Source organism: Rhodofomes roseus, assembly GCF_022264815.1.
Source record: "Rhodofomes roseus strain CIRM-BRFM 1785 chromosome Unknown C8Q71scaffold_23, whole genome shotgun sequence".
In the NCBI taxonomy this organism is placed as follows: Eukaryota; Fungi; Basidiomycota; class Agaricomycetes; order Polyporales; family Fomitopsidaceae; genus Rhodofomes; species Rhodofomes roseus.
In genome coordinates, this window is record NW_025952979.1 from 254386 (window position 1) to 278348 (window position 23963).

Here is a 23963-nt window from a genome sequence, read left to right on the forward strand (position 1 = left end):
ACGCTACTATAAGCTCAATGTCGCCGCGATATTTGGGTCAGTCATGCATTTGTTGACTCACCAGCCCTAAAGTTTGATCCGGTTGGAACTTCACAGTGCGTCCGTAACACTGCGGGCATCCCCGTCACGTCAAGACCACACTTGACGTGTCCAGCTACAGCAGGCCACACGACTACGCACTGGAGTACGGTAGTAGGGCGGCTGATGTCATGCATTCAGAGCCCGTGTGTCTCTGCGGTTCATCAAACGTGCTTTGGGCTGGGCTAAAAGAACCCTGAAGAGGCTAAGCTAGGAGCGATAGGATAGTCGGAAGACGCATGGAAGTACCTGTCAAATGAACCGTACTATGCTCTTCCGAGAGACCTCGGGGTTCGTCGATTCGCATGGACAATATAACAGACCCTGCGAATGCTGGTGAGTTCTCCAGCCTTGCCGCCTCTCCCTACAATCCTACCAGAGCCTGCGCTTCGACGACGTTCCAACATGACAGGTCTCGATATATTGTCTGCTTTTGAGCGCAGCTGGTAAGAGATTTTTGCCAAGACCCGTTCATCTGAGGTGTTGCTTACGGATTCAAGCCAGTGTCGACACTCTAGAATCTGAGATAAGAACCCTCTCTGTGCATGAGCAGAACACCGTGGCGAGCGGCGATGGAGAGAGGTGAGCGACCATCCCCACTGTTCTGTCAGCCTCGACGTAACTCATCCGTCATTTGAAGTAGTCGCGAGATCGACATACCCAGGACGACCACTCCGGATAGTGGCTACAACTCAGAGTTCAAGTAAGCCTCATCCAATTCACGCACAGACATCCGCTGATCTCCCATCTAGTTCACAATCCGGGAATCTACCTGTTGTGAACGACAATCACGATACTGTGGACTCCGACGATGATCGCAACGGGATCGAACACAACCCGCGCATATTTGCGCTCATTGTTGCCGTCGACGTGTATCGGTCCGCCAGGGTCCATAACCTGTCGGGATGTGCAAATGATGCACGAGAATTCGAAGCTTTCCTGAAGGACGTTTCACGCGTACCGGATCAGAGGATCATGACGCTCTGCAATGCAGAGGCCACTCGCTATGCCATCATCGACGCGTTCAAAAAGCATCTCCTGGAGAACCGAGAAATTCAGGATGGCGACGCTCTCGTGTTCTTTTTCTCTGGACACGGTAGCTATGGTCGCGCATCAGATGTTTGGTCTACCGAACACGACCGCATAGAGCTCATATGTCCCTACGATTACCTGACCGAGGATCACAACGAAGCCAAGTGGGGAATCCCCGATCGAACGCTCAGTGGGCTCATGCACAGATTAGCATCCCGCAAAAGCGACAACATTGTGCGTTCTTATATTTCTCTTCGATGGGCGCGGCTAAAACCTCATGGACACGGACAGACTGTCATTCTCGATTGTTGTCACTCTGGTGGAATGTCCAGGGATCTAGACCAAGTCAAGATCGAGAATAACAACTTGAGGCCAGTCAGATCACCCTCCGATTGTACAGTCAGGTCAGCCCCGGTATGCACCATACCCGTTCCCTGGGAGCTGGATAGGGAGATATGGGATCATGTTTCCGGGTCAGCTCGTGATATGCTCTCGCAGTCCTCATCACGGGCTACATACAACTTGAAGGCCATGGCAACACACGTCCTGTTGGCCGCTTGTCGCTCCACAGAGCAAGCAAAGGAGGAGCTTTGCCACTACAAGTCCACCAACGGCATGCGCCAGGACGTCCGGGGGGTATTCTCCGCCAACCTCATCACCATGCTGCGCGATCTGGGGAGGGAGGGGTTGAAGAACATCACCTATTCGCGCTTGATGGAGGAACTTTCGCGACCTGCAGGCCCCGCTCCCTCATCGTCCTCCCTCTTCCCTTCTATCCTCTCTCTCGCAAGCCAACATCCCCAATGCGACGGTATCCACAAAGACAGAGTGCTCTTCAGCACGCGTCGACTACCAGACATACCCGATTCCTTTATAATGGAGAAGGTGGGGTCTACCTGGCAGGTTCTAGCTGGGACGTTGCACGGCATTGCAGAGGGCACGCAATTCGGTATACCTCGGATCACGGCAGACTCGCAGACACCCAACATCGCTCTAGACGCGACGAACGTACGACCCTTGACCTGCGAGGTACGGTGCCCGAACATTGCCGGCGCGCTTCTCAATTCCTCCAATCGTGAACGGGTCGTCGTCACGGATTGGCACCAGCCTGATACCCTCGCGACTAACGTGTATGTCCGGAGTCCCGACGTCATCCAAGGTCTTCCCCGCAATTCATCCTCCGCTAGCACCCTCTATCGCATTAGGACCGACGATAGGATCGTTCCTGATCTGACGCTAGATAGGCTCATTCAGAGTTCATCTAGTGGCTGGCGGGTCGAGAGGCTTGACCCATTGGTGGCGCATTTCTGCACCGGCAGTCGCGCATTGGACATCGTGCCGCACGGCGCACGAAATGCGTCTTACGTGCTTGACGCGATTTCCCAGTTCAATTTCCACTTGTACCGGTTCAATGTTGCCGATGTGGACAAGCAAATCCATCTCACCGTGCAACTCCACGCCCTGCAGGAAACCATCGAGACGTTCTGTGACGCACTGAAGATCAATCGTCACTACGAGGTCGGCCTCCGCCTCGTAGAGGGCATAGCACTGGCGGTTCATCACCACGATGACACTGTCTACTATCCTGAACGTGATGGCGAACGAAGAGTGTCGAGACAGGCGCACTCGACCTTCAGCATCCCAAGGTCTGTGCAGCAAGCGGTGATCACGAATTTTGATCATCGTTATGGCTTCACCTTGGTGAATCATTCGGGCGTCGATCTATTCCCTTATGTGTTCTTCTTTGATCCTCACACTTACGCTATTCAGGTGAGTCGTGCACCATTCTTCATTTCGACCTCCAAAGTTGACAACGTTTCGCACAGAACTGGTATTCGCCCCCTTGGAAGACCGGCGAAGCACCCCTGTCTGCGAATGGCGGCCACTTGCGCATTGGCTACGGAGGTAGCGGTATTGACGAACTACGCTTCGCTCATCCAGGAGCCCATCCCTATGCGGCTGTTGGATTCCTCAAGATTTTCGTGGCTACATGCTACGTCGATCTCAACATCGAACAGCCATCTCTATTTGATCCTCCGGTCGAGAATCCCCCTCTGCTTACATCGCATGAAAAGGCGGTGCATATGAACCCCGTTCCTCTCAGAGACAACTGGAATGCGTGGGTATACGTGTTGACGTCACAACCTACAGCAGGGAGCATATGATAACCACTCAGGAATTTGGTGTCGCTGTTCAACAGCGTTTGAATACATTCGGTTCAGTACTGGTCATATGTTGAGAACGTCATGTACATATACTCGTAACATACTGCGTCTTCATCCATTGGTAATGTTATCGTGATTCCAGCCGACGAGCGTAGGCATGCACGCGCCGAAATCGACATTGTACAAGCTCTATGGCGCCGGCCCCTTTCTCATGAGCACGCGCCAATACCGACAAGGACTCGAAGAATTGATGATGAGGTTCCTGCGCCGGAATCATCCAGCAGATGTTTTCCATCACGATCCTTGTTAGGGCTGGCAATGCACTTGCGGGCAAGCGGAAGGGGACAGTACGGACAAACGGTCTCGTGGGATCCTCCACGACACGGACCGTCTCGACGAGCTCGAAGAGTCGCCGGGACCTTCTCGAGCAGAGAACATTTGCTATGCATTTGAGCATAGTCTCGTTTCTGATGGTCATGGTGGTTTGCCGCCGTAGGTGATGCTGACTGGCAGGGAGCCATGCTTTGCACGTCAGAGCGCAGCTCAGGAGCGTAGGCGGGTCTGTCCATAGAAAGTCGACGACATGGTCCCATAGTTCCAGAGGAAACATGCGCCACTTGCGGTGCATGGTGTCGGTAAGCCACTGCGGCGTCCAAGATAGTGTGTGCCTACCTTGGCACATAGGTCGCTTGACGCGAGTCACTGGATCAACCCAGTCCCTCGAGGCTTGGGTATGATATTTCGATGCGCGGGCGGCGGACCTGTGGTCGATGGATGCCCCAAGGCTGGCTGAAATACACAGAGGGTGGGCAACAGGTGCACCCCGCCTCCGCTCTAGTGCTAGCACCTCAACCCACCTCAGCACAGCGGCATGGTCTCGCGGTCCACATCGATCCTCATTCACCGTCCGTCTTGTATCGCGCGTGATGAATCACCGATCCAATCGAACCCAGGCGGCACTGATGCTCGCCGTTGGGCAGGATCTTGACGCCTTTCCACCTCACCGAGAAGACACCGCTAGCCATGAGTTTGTTGTCCTATACGCCTGTGTTGAGTGGAAACGGAGAGTAAGCTACTACATACCGCCACACAGGGGCGCCATTTCCCGAGCCCACGGTCGAGAGCGTAATAGGGAACTGGAGGTTGTGAAAGCCGAACATTGCGCTCGCAGTGTGAAACATCCTAGAGGGAGCGAGGGGACCGGGGGGCCAAGTTGCCCACCTACAATACTCTCGAGAAAACTGGAGATGTGAATCTGATTCTTCACCTGCGGTACAAACACACGACCCGACTTCGTGAGAATAGGCACACTGGTTCTCGACACAGAGGACAAAAGAAAAGGAGCCGTGATTAGAATGACACTCTATCCACCAAGTAGGTAGGACGGACCTAATGACGGTGCGAGCATGTCCACAGGTGACTTGATATGATGGTTTTCGAGAGCCGATCGAATGGGGCCTGTAGTACAGGACGTGAGCGAATGTGACAGGCTCGGAATAACATACGGACACCTCTGAAGTGGCTCAACAGAATGAGACCATGTTGACTCTCGTCTTTTGTTGTCCTATTGCGGTTGTCATGTTTAAGTTCGACCGAGTCAATTGTGGGTAGCGCCACAACTGTGATTGCAGGTCTGGCCTGCTGCGCGGCTACGTCCAGCGTCGGTTCCACTCGCATCGACATGGAGTCGCTCGTCATCGAAAGTCCTGGTCTACACGATACTTCTAAAGGCATATAAGAGCATGTAATTGTCCTTCGAGGAAATCAGAACTCACTTTAGTAGCCCGGAAATGTCCAAACCTCGCAACGACTCGGACGCTGGCGGTGGCGTTCCCTCGACTTGGAACGGAATGTACTAGAGGCTCATCCAACGCGTTGCAGATCAGAGTGAGTGATACTTAGAGGTGACGTATACGTAGAACTGGCAGTTAACACAGCTCTGACCAGTAAAATCAGTCGCGACTCGCCAGTCCTTGCCAATGGCTGCCAGTGTGGCAGACGCCTCCGCCGCCTTAGAGGCGGTCACCTAATCGTCGAACGTGGAGGATTTCATATGGTCGCGTACTCAGGCTGCCGTGAGGGCGAAGTTCGAGGGGGAGACTCGACAGTCCAGGCGGCGCAGGCCCGCCTTATATGCACAGAGCGCGCGGTCAGAAGTGGAGCTCGCCCGAAGCGATGAGCGAACGTCGATGACGACAGAAATGATCTTGCCGCTGTAAAGACAAGTGAGCTACCGTCAAAGGAGGGTACAAACAGTCCGTCAAGCTGGGGGAGAGTGACCGCGGACAATCCTTGCTCTGTTCACCGAGTCCAAAGCCCGTGAGTCTGTAAGCTCGCGGTGGTGTGCCGCGACATCGACCGTGCAGAGACCATGAAGAAGCGTAGCATGGATTGCGGTCATAGTCATAATATGCGATACAGGGCGTGGGTGGTAGACAGAGAGGAAAACAGATCATACGACAGTACCCGCGTTCGACGCAATACGCGGCCAGAGATCCGCCTATATGCGGGAAGCATACTCGTCAGACACTGGGAACAAGGCACGAAAGGGCCAAGGACGTACGCATTCTTTTGCTACAGGGCCAGTGATGGCCGAGCCCTTCATCTCACCCTTGGGGTTGACAATCACGCCAGCGTTGTCCTGCAAGCCGGGTCAGCCACGCGAACGACGCCACGGCAGATCGACGCACCTCGAAGTACAGGACGAGGCCCTCTCGCCGGCGCCACGACTTGCGCTGGCGGACAACAACAACGGGCATCGCTAGCGAACGCACAACCTGTCAGCCCGCTGCTACCCATCCGAACGAGCCATTCAGAAGTACGCACTCTTCTTCCTGAGCTCGGGCTTTCCCTTCTTCACAGATGCGACGACCATGTCGCCGACACCGGCATCCGGGAGACGGTTGAGGTGCGAGCCCGTCCCGTACGCCTCGATCACGTAGAGCGACTTCGCGCCGCTGTTGTCGGCGCAGTTGAGGACCGCGCCCGTCGGGAGACCGAGGGTCAGACGGAACTTGTTTCCAGATGCACCAGAACCTGCATGGGGTCGCGATGAGCTGCACTGCACGGCGGGGAGAACAGCACGGGCGACGTACCGCGCTTGGACATTTTGCTGGGGGACTTGCTGAGGACGGTGGCGGACTTGCTGGGGCTGCTGCGTGGGTATCGACGACTGTGTGGCAAGGTTTCGTGCCGATCCGTGCCGAGAGCAGCTGTACAGTGGCGCGGCGTCTGCCGGTGGCACCGCGCGCCTGGCCGATGCCCTAAGCGAGGGTTTGTGGCTGCCGCCGTGTGCTTGGGCCAGGGATGTCTATGAACTGCTTCGACCGTTCAAATGCCTGCTGTACAGCGCTCCGGGACAATTCGAACCGCATCACTTCTCAACTGGGTGGATATGGCCCTCACGCCCAATTTCGAACGCCGAGAACGGCGATATGAGCCCCTACAACCGCCTCGCTCTCATGGCATGGGGACGGTGCAGGAGTACGTCGGTAGTCAAATACTGAGCACTTTCCGGGGATGCGCTTTCCTGCGATTCGCACTGCGAATGCCTCACTGCAAAACCCCGAGATGCAGCCCGGTTGAATGTGTGGGACTCGGTGTGGCGTTGCTGTGATATTCCACAGTCAGGAGTTGCTGTGAGCATGAAGTTGTTTCTCCTCAAGTTTTCGAAATTGTGTATTGGATTTGTCCACCCCCGCTATGTACTACCTACAAGGTGTCTAGCTCACTCACGTACCTCACACTCTGGTCTACCACGTTCTATTAATTCATTTCTGAGGAGCATCACAGCCTACCAACGTTGTCGCAGACCGCGGAACGGACGACAGATGACGAGACGACGGGTTAGCAAATGACTGGGCGATGCTTAATATACTATGCAGGCATACAAGATCCCAAACGGCAGGGCTCGTACGCTCTACGCATCGAGAGCGACGGCGAGCGGAAAACACGATGGATAAGCTCGCTGCCAATTGGAGGGCCTTGCGGGTCAATAGTAGTGCATCGTGGCATTGTAGGGTACGCCTCACAACGTTCCTTCGTTGAGCACAATGAAGTAACGCCTGTATAGCGGAAGCAGAAGACGTCGAGTCAGGTCAAGATCAGGTACTGTGACTCGCAGTCCGAAGATGGTCCAGAGTACTATGCGCTGGCTTGTTTTTGAATCTCGACGCCCGCACAAACCCCTGCGGGGCAGCCAGCTTATGCACACCGTCGCACCCTTTCGTCGTCCAGTGGGGCCGTGAATGCCGAAATTCCGGTGTCAACCTAGGCTCGCGGTCCCAAAAAATATCCCTCGTCCTTGCGCACGCCGGCAAGCGTTATGACTGTCTCGAGACCATCTACATTAATGCGGACTGATGCCAGGCCACGACAGGTTCTGCAGGAGCTTCGGCATCGCAACTATTGGTCTCCGTCTGGCTCTCGTATGTGTTCATCGCCTACGGTGCATTCGGCTGCTGAGCGCTGAGCAGTAGTCGGGCGAACCTACATGTTGCGGTACCATTCCTGTATGAGTATGCGATATCACACTGTTCCCGGTGTACACCGAATTCAACATCTCGCGAGGGTGTCGTCGCCTCGATCTCCGTCATGCACTTGCGCTTCCCCCGACTCGCAGCTCGACAGTGATCGAATCGGGTCCCGCGGGCTTCTGCTGGGCAGGGGGCTCGACGATGTAGTACCTCTCGCCGTCGTACAAGGGATGCGAGTATCCCAGGACCTGCGGGTAGTCCGGGTGCCATCTGTGCAGAGTCCAACTCAGCCACCGCACAGACAACCACGTCACCGCGAGATGAGTTGAAAGCGACGACGTACATGACGGGCAGCGCGTGCACGTACTTCGCGGGGTCCGGTTTATCCTGCGTAACGGTACAGACCACATCAGCAGCGGCCACGCGACTGAATGCACGGAGGGGTTCGTACCTTGCCTGGCTGCTCCTCCGAGTCGAACTTGCGGACGAGCACATGCCGCTCATGGCGCAGGTCCTCCCACTCCTCGCACGGGATCTTCTCGAGGTAGACCCCCTCCCATTCCTCGCCGAGCGGGTTCTCGTCGTCTGGCCACCCGCCGATCTTCCGGTGGCATACGATATCGCCCGGGTGGAAGAGGCGGTACTGCACAAGACAGTGGTGGTGAGTCTCGAGGTAGTGGGAAGACGGGGGTGGTGCTGACCTGCTTCTCGTCATAGATCGCGAGCCGTTTGAGGTTGTAACCGTGCCTGCTCACGTTTTGCGCCAGACACAAGCTTGAGCCGAACTGCCACAGACATATGAGCGACTTGCCCGGCAGCGTCATCGTCAACGAAAACGACACTGCACCTGGAAGACCTTCCACGCCTGGTCGAGCGTCTCCGTCGCGCCGTCAATGACGTCTGAGATCTTCGAATACCGAACGAAGCGGTACACGAACTCCTTCGTCAGGTACTTCTCGAGCCGCTTGTACACCTGCAGCAACGCCCTGCTCCGCATCAGCGGCGCGCACTACGGATGGGTCGGAGATGGAGAGCTCACTTGAGCAGCCCCGCGACGAGCCGGGCCATCAGCGCGTCGACGCTCTCGGGGTCGTACGCGACCGCCGCGCAGAGGTCCTCGCCGAGCCTCTCGACGCGCCTGATCAGGCGGAGCCCGCGGCTCTTGTCCAGCCGGACTCGCTGTCGCAATGCCGCCAATCAGCCTTCGTGATTGAATGCCGCGGGAATGGGATGGTTACCTGGACGGTCTTGACGATCCACTTGACGACGCTGAGGATGGTGTCGAGGAATGGCGGGGCGGGGAGGAGGCCCGATACGGACTGGAGGACCTCGAGGAGGATGAGGCCGTTTGCGACGACGTCGGTGACGAGCGGGCTGATGTTGTTCCTCAGGGGATCCCTCACAGGCGCGGACTCCGTGCTCTCTGCGCTCACGACTGCTTGCGAGGTGCTCCGAGTCGAGCCTGAGGTGGGCGGGGATGCGGACATGGCGGACGACGCTCGCGGGTGCGGGTATGCGCATACGCTCTGTATATGCGTCCTTGGGTCATGGGAAGCCGCGATGGCGCCTGCATCCTAGGCTGTCAGGCTGTGTTGAGCGGGGCGTGCATTATCGATAGGAGTGTGGCCGGAGATTCCTGGGCGAGGATACCTTGAGGCAGGGAGGATTTGCCCAAACGTGGGGGGGGACCCACAAAGATTCATAGTCCGCACGAGTACGTCTGACCGACTCGCGTAATTGAGCATGGAAATATGCTCGCTGTGTCCGCTATCGGACTGCAATTGCTAGTGTCTGTGGTACCGGTGGTTAAACCTCTCTGAAGACTCTGTCACTCACCAGGATAAGCCTGAGCGGTTGAAAACAACACTTTGGCCTGTTAACGCTACGTGAGTGAGATGTCCACCGTGTCCTCGCCTCCTCGGTACTCGGTGGCTGCCATATTGCAGGAACTCATACCAATGATGCTCCCAGGAGTTACGCAGCGAGAAAGGCGTTCAGTACAAACGTACTGATTTAAGCGCCGGTACGCGCCCTGCGAGTACAGTGGCAGTGTATTCGTGACAAGCACCCCGGATCAAACCAATACCACATAGGATGCTGACTCACTGTGCCAATAAATGCAGAAAACTGCGTGTATTAGGACCACCCTACCCCTCTGCTATATCTGAGGCCTGAGGCCCCGCGCCCGTTGTGTGGATGACAAGTGTATGGCTCTTCGCCCACCGTATATATCACCACGCTTCAGCGAAGGCTCGTCCGGGCTTCTATGGTGTCTTGCGCGCGAACGGGAGGTGCTACCGCTCTGCTGACAACTTCTTTGAACTTGTCTTGACACGTAGATTCCGAATATATGGTCCTCGAGACCGTAGGATGAGAACTGAGCGTATAATTGGGGTAGAGCGAAGGCGATGGCCGCGAGACGCGATGTGGCTGAGGCGTGTGGCGCGAAGCGCTCAACCTCGGACTAGCGGGTAACCGTATGCGAGTTGCCCATCGACCACCATGTCCCCAGCGCAGGCCACCCCGTCGCCGACGCCATCCAGCTCGTCGGTCACTCCAGAAAAGACTGAGCTGGCTAGCCATCTATCTTACCCAGCACCAGAACTACCCGTCGCGTCGACTTCAGCGTCGCACGAAGAACGACCACGCCCGGTATTGAAGGAAAGGCTCTATGTCGGGAACCTGCACCCGACCGTTGATGAGTGCGTTGTCTTACCCATCTGTGGCTCGTCTCTCTGACGATTGCAAGGTATACCCTTCTGCAAGTCTTCACGAAGTTCGGCAAGGTGTCCAAGCTCGACTTCCTGTTCCACAAGACTGGCCCTCTGAAAGGGAAGCCGCGCGGATACGCCTTCATCGAGTTCGCCGATGCAAATGTACGTCCTGTCTACCTATTGAACGAGGCCGCTCGCTGACCCCGGGTTCCTTTCTCATATGATGCGCACGCCATTGTCACCCATCCCATGCTTGGGTGGTACAGTGAAGCCCGGGGTCGAGGCGGCTACGAGACGCAACAAGAGCTCCTTGCTGACTTGCTCGCGTCTCTTACGCAGGAAGCTGAGAAGGCACTCGAACGCGCGAACGATAAGCTACTGCGCGGCCGGAAGCTCGTCATCACCCATGCACACCAGGCGCCACTCGACCAAGGCGGACACTCCGGTGCGAGACCAAGGAGGACGATGAACGATGCTGGGAAGCCAACGACACTCAGCATGTTGAAGGGCGCGTCTACTGGCCGGGCAAATATGTGAGTACTGCGCCCTCTGTTACCCTGATCACAGCTGAGCGTCGCTCTGGGATAGGACGGAGGCGAAGATCGCGCGCATGGAGGCGAAACTCCGTGAACTGGAGCAGTCGGCGGCGGAGTCGCCTGCGTCAAAGTCAAAGTTGCCGGTGCATCCTTCGCTGCCTCCCAAGCCTGTGGCGGCATCTGCTGCCGCCGCTAGGCCACCGTCCCCATCTCGGCGACAGTCGGTCCTGCCTAGGAAGCCTCAGCACCATCTGCCGTCGTTGCCTATGGCAAAGCCTACACCATCCCCGACGACCTTTTCATCTGGAACGTCTATCGGACGTCACATGGACCTGCCGAAGAAGAACACGCCACTCGCGGGTGTGCGTATAGTCAAGAAGAAAGACAAGTGAAAACGTTCTCGTACATTGTGTATGTAGGCCCTACTTTGTCTCTGGTTGCGACGTCTGACTTAATTCACATAGGTAATCTCCCTTGTATTTGTATCGTTTGTGAGACCATCAATTCTACCACTCTCGGCGCGTCTCTTTCAAGTGTTCATTTGCTCTTTCAATATGCCCGTATGCGGAGAGTGAAAGGCATATACGTTCGTGAGGCTTTTGCGTCCCGCTATCCATCCGGTTTCTTGTCACTGCGGCCCGGAAGATGCGCAGTCTCGTATCATGCTATTGCGTTGTAGTAGTCGCTATTCAAGACGATGGCTTCAAAAGCATGGCGCACGGAGCAAGCGGTATGGCACCGTTATAGATCGCTGAAGTCGATGCCTTGCTGGGAGCTTACATTTTTGAGGCAGTACACTCAGACTGCGCTTGTGCGGTCATCTTCGGACCTCAAGCACGTCTAAGCGACTACAGGGAACGCGACCGACTTCCGTTCGCCCTTTCCGCTCGTACAGGCGCCCCTGTACAATGCTATGAGCTCATGTATCCGATGAGCTTGCAATGCAGCTATTCGGACCTACAGCGTCAACTCTTGACTTCCTCAATCATTGCCTTCTGCAGTGATGTAGCGATCGAAGTCGATAAGCCAAATCATGGGCGCGAGGCCAGCGCTGCGGGCGAATTTTGAGGAACGGCAAACACATCCATCTATATGGTCATCTATGCGCGCCGAACCAATGAAGTCGTCGTGATTCATCAGACATTCAGTGAGTGCGGATGCCCTCGCAATGCGTACGTCCGGTGATGAAGCGGCTTTTCCCAAGCAGTCTCCACTCGTCCGCAGGAAAGAACGTCTCGTTGTGGTGGTAGCATTGTATACTTTTCAGCAAGCTCCGCGTCATGGACCCTTTATCCTCTTCCACCCAAGTACGCTAAAACCAGTGATAGGAGAGCCGAGGACGATCTCCGTGACGTTGAATTGACCTGGTGAGTTCATCGTCTGTACGTTCCAAGATCGCCTTCACCTCAGAGTAGTTGCAGGTACTGGTATTACATCGCCAAAGATCTGTATTGGACCTGCCTTGAGCGAACGGACGGCCACCTACGGCTCGCTCGCTCGCTCCATAGTAATCAAGGACTGCTTGCCTCGAGGCAGCTTTTAGCAATCAAAGTCCGATCGAGGGACTCACAGTGTCCGCCTTCGACACCATGGGAAGCTCGATGCGTCGCGATACACGTGGCTGCGCATCTAGGGACTTGGTGCTCATCTCCTGCCATCCACGACGCCTACCCTTTCGGTTCCCTTGGGCGACACGCTGCAATTTACCGGAGCATCATCTCATCGCTGCATTTCTCGAAGCAGCCTCACCGCTCATGTTCCAGGAATTCTAGACCTCAGTGCCTCATTCACCGTCAACCCGCATGATGCATGTACGCCTTCGTTCCGTCCTGAGCGGAGAATTAAGTACTGGACCGCACCAGCTGCCCGATCGCTGTGTGCATGTACATCGGCCTGTGCGCCGCATTGTCGGGCAGAAGCAGGGACGCTCGTGGGATCCGTGCGCGAGGATGCTGGGCGCCCGTGCTTCCTTTGTGGTTCACGGTTCTCATTGTACAGTATGTGTGTTTATTGTGCTCGCAGATGACCGCAGATGGTGGTTCTGAGCCTCTCTAGATGTCCCGCGATCTTCGCCTTCCTACTGCGTCACAAGGCGGACCGGACGTTCTAGATCTGCAAAAGGCCAACCCTGTTCCTTGTCCTTGCGTGCTGCTACCTGGACCGGGCGACGCTAGAGGCGTGCAGCACAAGAAGCTATCGTCGGACGGATCACAGCCTCGCGTTATCACTCCCGCAAACCGGGGATGTGGGCTTGATAGAGGTGAGCTAGATCAGTGTGATTGCGGCGGCAGCGAGCGTGACACACGAGTATGATGCACAGAACACCGAGAACAATGCGATTGAGAGCGATTCGAAAGCAATCCGAGAGCAAGATACAAGCGATGTACAGACAATGTTCGAATACAGACAATGTTCGAAAACAGATACACAACATGCACAGCGACGACGATGCGAGAATGCTAAGGATAAGGATAAGTTAATACGTGCACACCACCTACAGTCGGAGTCCGGCACAATGCAGATGCCCGTTGGCCGCGTTAAGAGGACGGCGCGTCTTCCTCACTCTCTGGTTCGGTCAGGTCCCCCTCGTCGTCAACGTCGATAGGATCATCCTGCTTGGCCTTCGGACATGTCCCATCCGGGCGAAGATGTCGCTTGTAGGAGTCCATGCGGGCATAGTGATGTCTGCATGCGTCGCACAAGACTCCTCGGTCGGCATGCTCACGATGGGTATCCACATGACGATCCAGGTCCGTCTTGCGAGTCAAGACCTTGTCGCACAGATGGCAGGGGAACCTGCCCCTCCTCGACCCACCCGGCGTCAAAGCGCCAGCCCCGCGTCGCCTCTTCGAACGTTTGGTCACGCTCCTCTTCGAGCTGGCTGCCACAGCCCTCGTCTCCCCGCTTGTGCCAGCGTCTACGCGGCCCTTTTTAGGCTTCGGTTCGTAGTCGGTATCGTCCTCATCAACAACCACCATATCGATGGGCCGGTACTCGTCGTCGCCGTCGCTGACATCGCCGCCAACACTCTGGGCGTCGTCCATCGACTCTGCGTCTCCATCGTCGACGTCCGCTCGCCTCGTTGTAGATGGGCCGGCGGATGGCGGTTCCTCGACGGTTCGGCCCCGTCGACTGCGAGTCATAGGCATGGTGCGACCGGGCATAGGGTATAGTCGTGCGGCGGGCGATGCAACATCTGCCATGCGGTTTGCACGCCGCTTGGGCAGAGGCTTCACCTCGCGGGCCATCGGGATCTCGGTGGTCTCTGCAGCGCCGCGTTTGCGCTTGCGGCCGAGTACGGTGCTGGCGTCAGGGCACGGCGACACCGTCCTTGGGGACTGGGCACGAGGATAGTGTGGGTCTGCATCGCTTGACCCAGCGTCGAGCATCTTTGGCGCCGGGGCGATGGACGCGACGTCGATCGTACTCGTCGGCGATATCTGCAGCTCCGACGGGGTGGTCCATACCGGCAGCGTGTTCGGAGCCGCAGACCAGGGCGTCAACAGCTCACCAGAGGTCGATGCCGGCGAGAGCGTGGTGGAGTAGCTACTGTGCGGCGAGTGCAGTAGGCTCGGCGAGATCGTCTGAGGTTCCGTTTCGTGAGAGGGCGCTGACCTCGCGTATTCAGATCTGCTCGTGAAGACGTTGCCTGGCAATAGCGAGGAGGGCGCAAGTTCGCATCCAAGACCTGGATGGAATATGGTAGGGCGTACCCCTACCATGTTCCGTCTAGGTTGGGCATCGATCTGCATCTGAATCAGTATTTGCCTCAACGTCTCGTCATGGGCTTGAACATACCGATGCCAACCCGACGGTCATGGAGTCATCCTCGTTCAAGATGTCGCCCTCAGTCGAAGACGCAGCCTCCAGGGGCCGGAACGGTAGATCCAGCTCGGGCAGCTCCAGCGTTGGGAGGTCGTACGGATGTGTACTTGCGGGAGGGTCGTCGAAGCTATGGTAAGGGGCAAACAAGAAGTCGTCTGCTAGCGAAATAGCTGACTCCGGTTCGCTCAGGGAGCGCAGTGTCGCCGACGAAGGCATAGAGATGCATTCGCACAGGTGCACAGCGTGTCTGAGCCGGTGCTCGATATCGAGGAAACCCTGCGCGACTCTGTTGAGGTCGTCGAGCCAGACGATCAGAGCACACTCGTCGCGCTGCACGTTCAGAAGGCGAAGTAAGCACTTGTCTCGTTAACTCGGTAGCGAAGACTGACGATGAGCGCTGCAGACCTCCCGACCGCTTCCTCTGGCGTCGATGGGAGGCATTTGAGGATAGGGAGGTTGATGTCGTCGACGACATTGAACGACTCGCTAGTAGGCTGTCTATACCACAATTGAGAGTAGGTCGAGTGAACACAAGGATGCGACGTACATGTCAGCCAAGAGAGCCTTGACAGCTGGTGTGCGTGCCTTGATGGCACTTCGGGGGCGGGATGCCTTCACCAGGCTAACGAAAGAGGCGTCTCGTTCATTGGGGTATATGAGTACGCTGTCATCGTCGGAGTGCACGCCCACGACTATGTTGTCGTAATCATCGGTGCCCGCCGTAGGTGGGGATAGTTGGGATATTATGGAATGTAGCGAAGCCTCTGCGGCGACGCTCATCATGGCGGGCGAAGGGGGTCCTGTCCGAGCATTGCCCTGATAGTTCGCGGATTATATCAGTCCGTACTGTGGGTCCTGTAAGCGCTCTTCCAAGCGTCTGTGGTCTCGCCTCAAGGACATCGCACTTCTTGAAGGATACCCATATCGGGCATCGGAGTTGAGGCTGCACAGGGCGAGCCTTCATCTTCGTGAGATTGATCTCTTGTTACTCGATTGATAGCTTCCGTGAAGATGACAAAAGGGCCGCTAGCGAGTCATAATAACAGATTTGGGCCCGCGAGGATAAGACAACCATGACAATAAAGTACGGCCGAGTGCGAATGTCTCAGGCAGGATTAGCGTTGATATGTTCTTCGATCAGTACCTCGTATCTTCCTCTCTTGTGTCAGGCGTCGTTGACACACTCACAAACCTGCCTTAACGAGTGCATTCTCTACTGCACGATCGTGAGCATCGCTTTTGTAACTGCGACCGTGCTGTGCTGATGCCTCATGGAGTACACGGTTTGTGGCGCACTATGTGCAGCGCAGATCTGGGGTTCGCAGGCAGTTTTCAGGCAAATCTGGAAGTTGCAAACTGCAGTAGAACATCGGATGGAAGAGGCAGGCGATGCGCGTGCTGTGTACTCATGCTCGGCGCCTTCCGCGAAGTGCGCGCCTTTTGGCAAGATAGTCGTAGCCTATGGGGAAGCTTCATAACATCCTTGCAGAAGCCCTGGACAGAGTCTGAGAGGAGGAGGTTGGCCGTGAAGTGTACCACCGACGAGGGCTTGTTCGCTCCGTATGCCTAATCCGCAGTGAGCCGACCTCGCTGCGACAGCCGTCGATGGGCGAACGGTGTGGGGCCGGATCGTCCCTGAGCTCCGGCATACCGGGGATTTTGAATAACTTCCTCTCATTTTGATTGCGCCTAGGCGGCGGTCAGTAGGCCAGGCGTCAGACGCATCACGCGGGGGTGATGCGGCGGTGCCGCGAGGCTCGCAACCTCTTCCCCTTCGCACCGCGCGGCGGCATCGAGGACCCCAATTTGATGGAACGCGGCAGGCTGCGTGAACCGCACTCTTCGTTGTGTTCTCCGTGCGTTCTCTCCGACGAGTCGGACGATAGGGAAGGTCAATGTCACGCGCATGAGGTCGGCTAGGGCGTGAGAAACGGGACCCACACACACACTCATTCCCATTTTGGGATTATTTACCTCTTCCAGGCTTTTTATCCCGTGAAGTGATAGGTCAGTCTCCCCTTTTCTGATCTGAAGGCTGCAGCCGCATGGACATGCGCAGGTACGCGCAAATTAGATCTCAGCTTTCCCACATATCCTTGTTATCCGAATATAAGCTCAATACCGGCCCGCCCGGCGCAGCCTCAGGCTGACAGCATATCGTTGCCCGCCTCGCGAGTCAGGTGAGGCGTCCAGTCCTTCTAGCGTATTTGGACTGATTTCGCTGCTCGCTCACTTCCGACGGGATGCCACAGTGACAATAACGACGCCGCTCTTGTATTCAGAGTATCTCACAACAAGGTCCCCTTTGTTGCAACCGTTTCGCTGCCAAGTCAGAATCTGTATCTCTGCCTAACTCGAATGGCACAACGATTGGACGAGACTGTTACAACGGAATCACGCACTAAAACTCTTCACAACGGCTTTGTGCCGAACGCGGCCTGCCGTCTTCCGCACTGGGTTCATCATTCGTGTCGTGGATAATCAGGCCGCTGACTGACACCAGAGACGGTACTAGTATCATCAACCAAACTCATACTCATTTCAAATACAGCTCATACTCACCCTCGAGCCCAGGATCTCTGCCTCGGCTGAAACTGTAAATCATGAGCTGGCTCCGCCGGAATGTCAAGTAACGGTACACAAGTCGACCCTCATCATACATCCGAGAATAGGCTAGGTCGACCTTATTGTGAACTGGTCTTCGTCCCAACCCTCCTTGGATACGCCACCGTTGTAAAGGTATCAGGATCCCCATACATGTCGTGAGTTCATCATATCCACTCCTGCTGCTTGCATTTGGGTGAAAAGTTTCAGCAACAAGATACCGATACACTGGATAATGTTAGCCGGCGGGGGCCTCTGTTCCACAACAGATGCAGAGGTTTAGAGCGGATAAACACCATCAACTATATGCTCGATTGTCTGTGTTCACAACAACGTCTCTAGATTGCGGGCGAAGACTCGGCTTTCCAGGTTTGTCGCAAGTGAGCGGCGGACGCACAGGCCATCTCGACGCGCGTAGTTCGCACTGCGCGCATGCGTTCTCACAAGGCATCTCATTGGATCTACGGGCGGTGATCTTCAGTATCTCGGCGGCCAGTAACGTTTGTTCGCTCACAGGGGAAAATCTAGTTTGTGTGGCTCTTCACTGTCTTGACTAAACCCTGCGTCGCATGGATCACTGCGAAATCGCAAAATCATTCGAATCGCCACCGAATGGCACCGCTCGCTCGATAATCAGTCAGGACCCGTCCACTTCCAGGCCGTTACGGTTCCTGTGCTGTTGTCTCTCTGTGCTAGCATCGAGAATCGAGCAGTCGTAATCATTCAGCCCTGTGGACCTCTTCAAGTCTTTTGCTACGGCTACCTATCGCCTTCGGTCCACGGGGACACAATACATTCTCCCTCAACGATGTAGGTCTTGACTGCAGCACGCACCTCCTCTATAAAGGGGCTGTGTAGAGGATTTGGGGCGTCCCGGACGATATTGCCCCGGAACTACATCGGCTACCGAAGACCAAGCGGGGAGTGATCTACCTGACGATCGAGGACTTACGGCAACCGGCGCCACGCCCATCTCCTCTCCACACTGCGATGTAGATACCGGGGGCGGCTAGCGCCATATGAAGCAGGAGCAAAACGCACCGGCGGAGACCCGCATCAGGCCTCCAGATCGCGTTGAACGGAATCTGAGCTCTTCCTACTACGGATCTGTCAAGTTCGAACGGCTGACAGCGGTGAGTCCGGACTGCGGTCGATGTTCTACTATTAGAATCTGCTTCACGTAACGAACTGACATGTATTATAGTCGTGTTGCTTGCGTCGCGGAGCGCTGTTTCAGCCCTCATGAGTCCTCACAATGCCCGCGACAGCTTGTTCAGGGAAATACTGACATGTCAGCGGGACCACTGTAGGTCATGCGCCTGCGTATGCAGGTTGCGTCTGAGCTTAGTGCCGTGACCTGAATGTATATCAAAGCCGTGGAAGGGTCCACTTGATTTGATGGTCTCATCTAGCTCAGGTGTAGATATTCCATCACAGCGTTGTCACTGTCTCATTGCCCCATGTACTAAGAGTCCATCGAGACATCCGCGCCATTCATTGCACTCTCTCCAAGGATCTGACTACGGTACATATCGGCTTGTATAATTTGACGACCAGATGCCTCTCAGCTAGCTGTTAGCAGCTATAGTCGTGATTCTGTTCTCGATGTCCGATGGCATCATTACAGCGTACGCAGCATATGCGCGCAGAGCGCAGAGTTCGGAATCTCGGATGGGAGGAGACTGATAGTACACCGGTCTCGGCCCGCGCGGAACCCCGCACGTGACATGCCGTCATCGATTTCCGCAACATACCATACTTGGCAATTGTGCTGATCTACTTCATAATGTCGTCCGGTTTCAAAATCCATTTTACATACATCTTGCAGTTCCATCAGTCTGCTGAAGCAGGTGAGCTCGCACAAGGATGTTTCTGGCTTGAAATAGAGCGTTTCATGGGAAACTCATCAAACCTCAATATTGCCGAATAGCATAGCACGTCTACAATGGCACACAGACCCGGCATTCATGTGCTGGCGTTCGACATCTACGGAACCATCCTGAACACTAACAGCATCATATCGGGGATCAAAACCCACGCCGGCCTAGACGACGAGAAGGCTACTCAGCTCAGTCAGCTGTGGAGGCGCTTTCAGCTCGAGTGCGTGTACTGACGCCTTCAATTTCACTCATCGTCTCGTCCTAACGCTTGCAATGACAGGTACACATGGCGTTTGAACTCGATGGGTGAGAACTAAAAAGGAGTGCGAACGCAGTGGACTGATCAGCATGATCGTTTCGTTGCTTTGCTCTGGACCGTGTTACAGGTCTCTACGAGCCTTTCGACGATGTCACGAGGGCAAGCCTCAACCACGCAGCCGCGGAGATGGACATCAAGCTTGCGGACAGCGAGATCGCCGCCTTGATGAGCGACTATAGTCATCTTCTCCCGTGAGTTGACAAGTTCGGGCTTCACGGTAGACTGCGCCGCCGGACGAAGTGTTCAAGCGCTCGTTGTGGTGACACTGTCCAGCGCCATGTCTATGTGGTACATCTCGGATGCAATGCTGCTCGGGTTGAGGAAGGAATTCCCTTGAAGCCGTACTCCAGCGCTGCGCTGAGTTTTGACTGCTGACGACGGTATGCAGGTTCGAGGATGCAGTCCCGGCATTGAAGGAGCTGAGTCAAAACCCGAACATCAAGGTCGTCATATTTAGCAACGGTTGGTGCCACCCATTTCGGACAGCGAATCATACGTGTCAACACTCAATTGTACCTTTGTCTGTATAGGCACAGAGGAGGTCAGTGCTTGCTCCTAGATTCCTAGCATAGACTCGACCGTTGTGTCAACAGATGGTCTCCACGGCCTTGCATGCATCGCTGCCAGAGGCGCTCCTCCCCCTTCCATTGCACCTCGCAGACTCAGTCAGGATGTACAAACCAGCGACAGCCATCTATGATGGTCTTCGCAAGGCATTCAGCAAGGCTTCCGGGGCGCAAGGCGACTCGCCCGACGTCTGGCTTGTCAGCGGGTGAGCGGCCATTTAAAGATCTCGCGACCGCAGCTCATTTTGACTGGATGGACCTTGTTTGCTTCCGTGGTCGGTGCGCTCACTTCGATGCAGGAACCCCTTCGATGTCACCGGCGCACGCGCTGCGGGGCTCGGCGCAATCTGGGTTGACCGCGCTGGTGGAGGGTGGAAGGATCAGATCCCTATGCCCGAAGCTGGCGTTGGCCCTCTCCAGATCGTGAAGAGCCTAGGAGAGATTGCGGCTTTCGTCAAGAAACAGTCTTGAAAGAGACATCTTTAATTCCGAAGCAGACGACCTCAAGGTGAGTCGGCGTGTCACGTTGGGGCGAAGTTAATGTTAATGTGTGGTACAACGGATCATCGTTGCAGAACAAGTATGCGCCGTAAGGACGTTTGGTCAATCTCCCTCCACAAGCTGTACAAGAAACAACAATCGCTACATACGCGTGATACAAGACAAGACTTTTGGTTTCGCGGTCAGTGGTTGGTATGGTAGTACACTTGCGTCGTAGACACCGGGTTGTTATTGAGCAGCATGCGAAGACCACACTGGCAGCTGCGAACGTTCCCACACAGTACACTCCATATGGGCAACACCTGACCTCCCTCTCGCTGCCACGATCCACAGAGCCCGACCCGACTCGGACATGGACATGATGAACCGCACGAAGCTGCCATCAGACTTCAGCTTCGCCCGCGAAGCCAGAGCCCAAAAACACAGCTGCCTTCGCTCAAATCACGTCCCAGCTCGAAGCGCTCGTGTCCGACGCGTACTCATCCTTCTGGGGCGGCGCACGCGTGCCAGCAGTGTTCGCAGACCCACGCGCCTTCCCCTTCCCCTTCCCCTTCCTTCGCTTGCTGTTTCGCGCTGGGCGCGGTGCCGAGGACACGTCCAGGTCGCTCCACGACGCCGTCGACGACGCCGAGACAGGCGACGAAGGCACACTGATCGGGCCCTCCGAGTCTGCGTCCGAGTCTGCGAGTGGGGCCGTGGGATCTACACGCGGATGGGCAGGGGCCGTGGGATCTACACACGGATGGGCATCGTGAGTGAGATCAATGGAAGAGGCGGAGGGCGACGGCGCGCCGGACGTGAAGGCGAGCTCAACGTCCCCCTCGCGGATCGTCTCCTGGCTCGCGGTGCGCCGCAGCCTCCTGTGGCGCTCCTCCCACTGCAGGAGGTCCTCCTGTTCGCGATGATGTCGCACGAACATCTCGTCCCATACGCTGCGTGGCCCGTGCGCGCCCTCTTCGCGCACGTGCCATTCAGTGTCGAGCATGGCCATCGCGACAACATCGCGGTAGCCGGCCTCGGCCGGGCTGACGACCGCGCGGCGGCGCGTGCCTTCGCAGGTGAAGCCGAGGCAGGTGAAGGTGCTGCGAGCTGCGTCGCTGCATGGTCCGTCCATGATGAGCGCCTGTACGCGATGCGCCAACAGGATTGTGAAGGCATAAGTGAGCGCGGCGGTGAGCGCTTGAGAGGCGTGGCCGAGGTTGCGCCATGGGGCCAGAAGGGAGAGCCCGACATTGTACTCGCGCTGCATCTCGGTCGTGCAGAGGTAGAGGATGCCAATCGTCTCGATCGTCATTTCTACCTCCTCGACGGGCTCAGGGATAGGTGTGGGCCTTTTACGACCTAGTTCCTCGCCGTCTGCGGTGCTCTCTATTGGCTTGGTGATTTTGAGTTGTATGGCAGCGAACACCATGCAATGATGAGAGGTAGCGAACTCGAACATATCTTGGCAACGCGCGGTTACGGCCTCCACGCTGTACGGATGCAGCTCTTCCCAGGCCAACAAGAGGACCTCGAGGTTGATCGCGGGGTCCTCGAGTCTAAGTTCCAGCGTGATGTCGTTGTGGACCACGGAAGAGGAGGGCGATGGTGTTCGCTCGAATGGATACATGAGTGGGCGATGGGCAGCGAGGATGATGTCGAATGCGAAGGGGCACGTAGCTTCGCAGGTGACATTGATGGCCTCGGTAGCCATAAAGCTTCCCATTGACGCGCGGGACCGCTGAACGCTAACTTTATTATGACTAGGATTATTTCCACCGAGTATGGACAGATAGACGCCGGGGCCGACATTGTTGCGGTATACGAAGTCCAACACGATGGTGGTCGTGCTCACAGGCCTGGTTCTACAACGTGGTCAGAATGCATGTTGAACGTAATATCGCGGAGCATCTCCCCCGCAGCGAATGGCTGCTGCTTCAACGAAGAAGCTTAGGAAGTGTGTACTCACGGAGAGGTCCGGCCAATCGGTCATGGTACTGCGTGAGCGCGCTGATATGCTGCGTGTGGGTCGAGTCAATGAAATGCACGCGCAGTTGTCTTCATACTACTGTGCCCTTGCGGCGCATGTCAGAATGCAAGTACGGCATCGCCCCAAGAGGCGTTGTATGTATATAGTCCACAATGATATCCGAGTCGCCTACCAACTTTTGAAGGTTGAAGCACGCAGTAGGCTAGAGTAAGAGAGAATAACGAACGTCTCAGTCTCTCGTGCGAGGCGGAAAGACTATATTGAATGTACCTAGAGTAAGAGAGAATAACGAACGTCTTCGGTACATCAGTATCAAGCAAAAGAAATGTAAAATAAGTTACTCACCTCAGTCTCTCGTGCGAGGCGGAAAGACTGAGGTGCGTCGTGGCAGACTGCGGTATTTAGTGACAATGATAATCGATCTTTCAGGTACGTAGAATGTCCGTGCGCGCACATCGCGCCATCATCGCGCCGCCGACTCTCTCGGCCGCGACACGTTCCGACTCCCGATGAACCCCGTACCTGGATTCCAACACCAACGACATCTTGAGCGTCTGGCACCAGCGCGTAGTAAACTTGAATACTTACAGGCTAGAAAACAAGCTTTCGATCAGTACATCACAACGTGGCACTGAAGGTCTGCTCGCCTTTGCAAACGGGCCTCATCATGGACACATGGACCAGCAGAGCACGTCACTGTCCAGTAGCCTGAGAAGTCCCACCAATTCCTGGTTTCATACGAATCGTGTCAGTGGTCCGTTTCGATCCCGCATTGATACAATCAAAGCTAGTCCTTGATGCGTGTTGTGGCACCGTCTAGTGATAGGTTCTTCCTGCTCACCAGGAAGCGATATGCCTACTGGAATAAGGAGAATAGAACGGTCAATGAGGACCAAAAACGTAGCGAGCAGTCCCCGTCACTGGGCGAACAAGGAGGGTAAACGCCACAAAACCAGCATGTAACAACAAACACTACGCACATTGAGACCAATGTGTGGCGGTAGTACGACGTACAAGCTTGTGTACTGACCCTCTCAGCTCAATTCCCTTCTGGCGAGGAGATGGTGCCTCGCGACATTGTCTAAGGCATGCTATGATGCCGTCTTCGTCATTTAAGAAGGGTTAATTATAGTTCATTAGTGAACCTAATCAGGATTAAAATGAGTTCCTTAAGAACTATGATTAGGTATTCATTCTGTTAATCATGGGCTTAGGGTGGTATGATTACCTCCATTAATCCATGTTGGCATGAAACCATATTATGATCCCAAATGAAGGCACTAGCCCTGACACAAAGGG

At 55.7% G+C, this 23963-nt stretch overlaps 9 protein-coding genes across 9 annotated transcripts; 4 read left to right on the top strand and 5 right to left on the bottom strand.

Moving 5' to 3' along the window:
• Nucleotides 1–483: 483 nt before the first annotated feature.
• C8Q71DRAFT_861311 (caspase domain-containing protein) lies at nucleotides 484–3275 on the top strand (the record flags this gene model as incomplete). The annotated part of the gene is made up of 6 exons (XM_047927885.1): nucleotides 484–524; nucleotides 583–660; nucleotides 722–781; nucleotides 831–1344; nucleotides 1402–2880; nucleotides 2937–3275. The coding sequence occupies 6 exons, from the start codon at nucleotides 484–486 to the stop codon at nucleotides 3273–3275; spliced, it is 2511 nt and encodes an 836-aa protein (XP_047775057.1).
• A 25-nt stretch (nucleotides 3276–3300) lies between these two features.
• C8Q71DRAFT_277088 (uncharacterized protein) lies at nucleotides 3301–4271 on the bottom strand. The gene is made up of 2 exons (XM_047917467.1): nucleotides 3948–4271; nucleotides 3301–3891 (listed from the first exon to the last, which is right to left on the bottom strand). The coding sequence occupies exon 2, from the start codon at nucleotides 3883–3885 to the stop codon at nucleotides 3403–3405; it is 483 nt and encodes a 160-aa protein (XP_047775058.1). The 5' UTR covers nucleotides 3886–3891; nucleotides 3948–4271; the 3' UTR covers nucleotides 3301–3402.
• A 1456-nt stretch (nucleotides 4272–5727) lies between these two features.
• Nucleotides 5728–6383, bottom strand: C8Q71DRAFT_798779 (60S ribosomal protein L17/L23; the record flags this gene model as incomplete). The annotated part of the gene is made up of 5 exons (XM_047925839.1): nucleotides 5728–5775; nucleotides 5839–5916; nucleotides 5966–6036; nucleotides 6102–6311; nucleotides 6371–6383. 5 exons carry the CDS (start codon nucleotides 6381–6383, stop codon nucleotides 5728–5730), a joined length of 420 nt encoding a protein of 139 aa, XP_047775059.1.
• A 1483-nt stretch (nucleotides 6384–7866) lies between these two features.
• Nucleotides 7867–9237, bottom strand: C8Q71DRAFT_726531 (uncharacterized protein; the record flags this gene model as incomplete). The annotated part of the gene is made up of 7 exons (XM_047921768.1): nucleotides 7867–8020; nucleotides 8094–8137; nucleotides 8202–8393; nucleotides 8452–8535; nucleotides 8598–8736; nucleotides 8790–8929; nucleotides 8989–9237. 7 exons carry the CDS (start codon nucleotides 9235–9237, stop codon nucleotides 7867–7869), a joined length of 1002 nt encoding a protein of 333 aa, XP_047775060.1.
• Nucleotides 9238–10252: 1015 nt separating this feature from the next.
• On the top strand, nucleotides 10253–11701 carry C8Q71DRAFT_910373 (RNA-binding domain-containing protein; the record flags this gene model as incomplete). Its single annotated transcript, XM_047929087.1, has 5 exons — nucleotides 10253–10452; nucleotides 10500–10626; nucleotides 10804–10997; nucleotides 11053–11411; nucleotides 11465–11701. 4 exons carry the CDS (start codon nucleotides 10253–10255, stop codon nucleotides 11390–11392), a joined length of 861 nt encoding a protein of 286 aa, XP_047775061.1. The 3' UTR covers nucleotides 11393–11411; nucleotides 11465–11701.
• Nucleotides 11702–11941: 240 nt separating this feature from the next.
• Nucleotides 11942–13171, top strand: C8Q71DRAFT_277780 (uncharacterized protein). Its single transcript, XM_047917469.1, has 4 exons — nucleotides 11942–12147; nucleotides 12208–12367; nucleotides 12416–12997; nucleotides 13056–13171. Exons 1-3 carry the CDS (start codon nucleotides 12093–12095, stop codon nucleotides 12804–12806), a joined length of 606 nt encoding a protein of 201 aa, XP_047775062.1. The 5' UTR covers nucleotides 11942–12092; the 3' UTR covers nucleotides 12807–12997; nucleotides 13056–13171.
• A 254-nt stretch (nucleotides 13172–13425) lies between these two features.
• C8Q71DRAFT_277681 (uncharacterized protein) lies at nucleotides 13426–15620 on the bottom strand. The gene is made up of 4 exons (XM_047917468.1): nucleotides 15373–15620; nucleotides 15231–15323; nucleotides 14799–15155; nucleotides 13426–14746 (listed from the first exon to the last, which is right to left on the bottom strand). The coding sequence occupies exons 2-4, from the start codon at nucleotides 15264–15266 to the stop codon at nucleotides 13538–13540; spliced, it is 1602 nt and encodes a 533-aa protein (XP_047775063.1). The 5' UTR covers nucleotides 15267–15323; nucleotides 15373–15620; the 3' UTR covers nucleotides 13426–13537.
• Nucleotides 15621–19211: 3591 nt separating this feature from the next.
• C8Q71DRAFT_277914 (haloacid dehalogenase) lies at nucleotides 19212–20777 on the top strand. The gene is made up of 7 exons (XM_047917470.1): nucleotides 19212–19529; nucleotides 19590–19615; nucleotides 19696–19819; nucleotides 20017–20090; nucleotides 20159–20169; nucleotides 20222–20400; nucleotides 20494–20777. Exons 1-7 carry the CDS (start codon nucleotides 19375–19377, stop codon nucleotides 20663–20665), a joined length of 741 nt encoding a protein of 246 aa, XP_047775064.1. The 5' UTR covers nucleotides 19212–19374; the 3' UTR covers nucleotides 20666–20777.
• A 354-nt stretch (nucleotides 20778–21131) lies between these two features.
• On the bottom strand, nucleotides 21132–23209 carry C8Q71DRAFT_726535 (uncharacterized protein; the record flags this gene model as incomplete). The annotated part of the gene is made up of 4 exons (XM_047921769.1): nucleotides 21132–22539; nucleotides 22935–22960; nucleotides 23010–23056; nucleotides 23119–23209. The coding sequence occupies 4 exons, from the start codon at nucleotides 23207–23209 to the stop codon at nucleotides 21132–21134; spliced, it is 1572 nt and encodes a 523-aa protein (XP_047775065.1).
• Nucleotides 23210–23963: the final 754 nt, after the last annotated feature.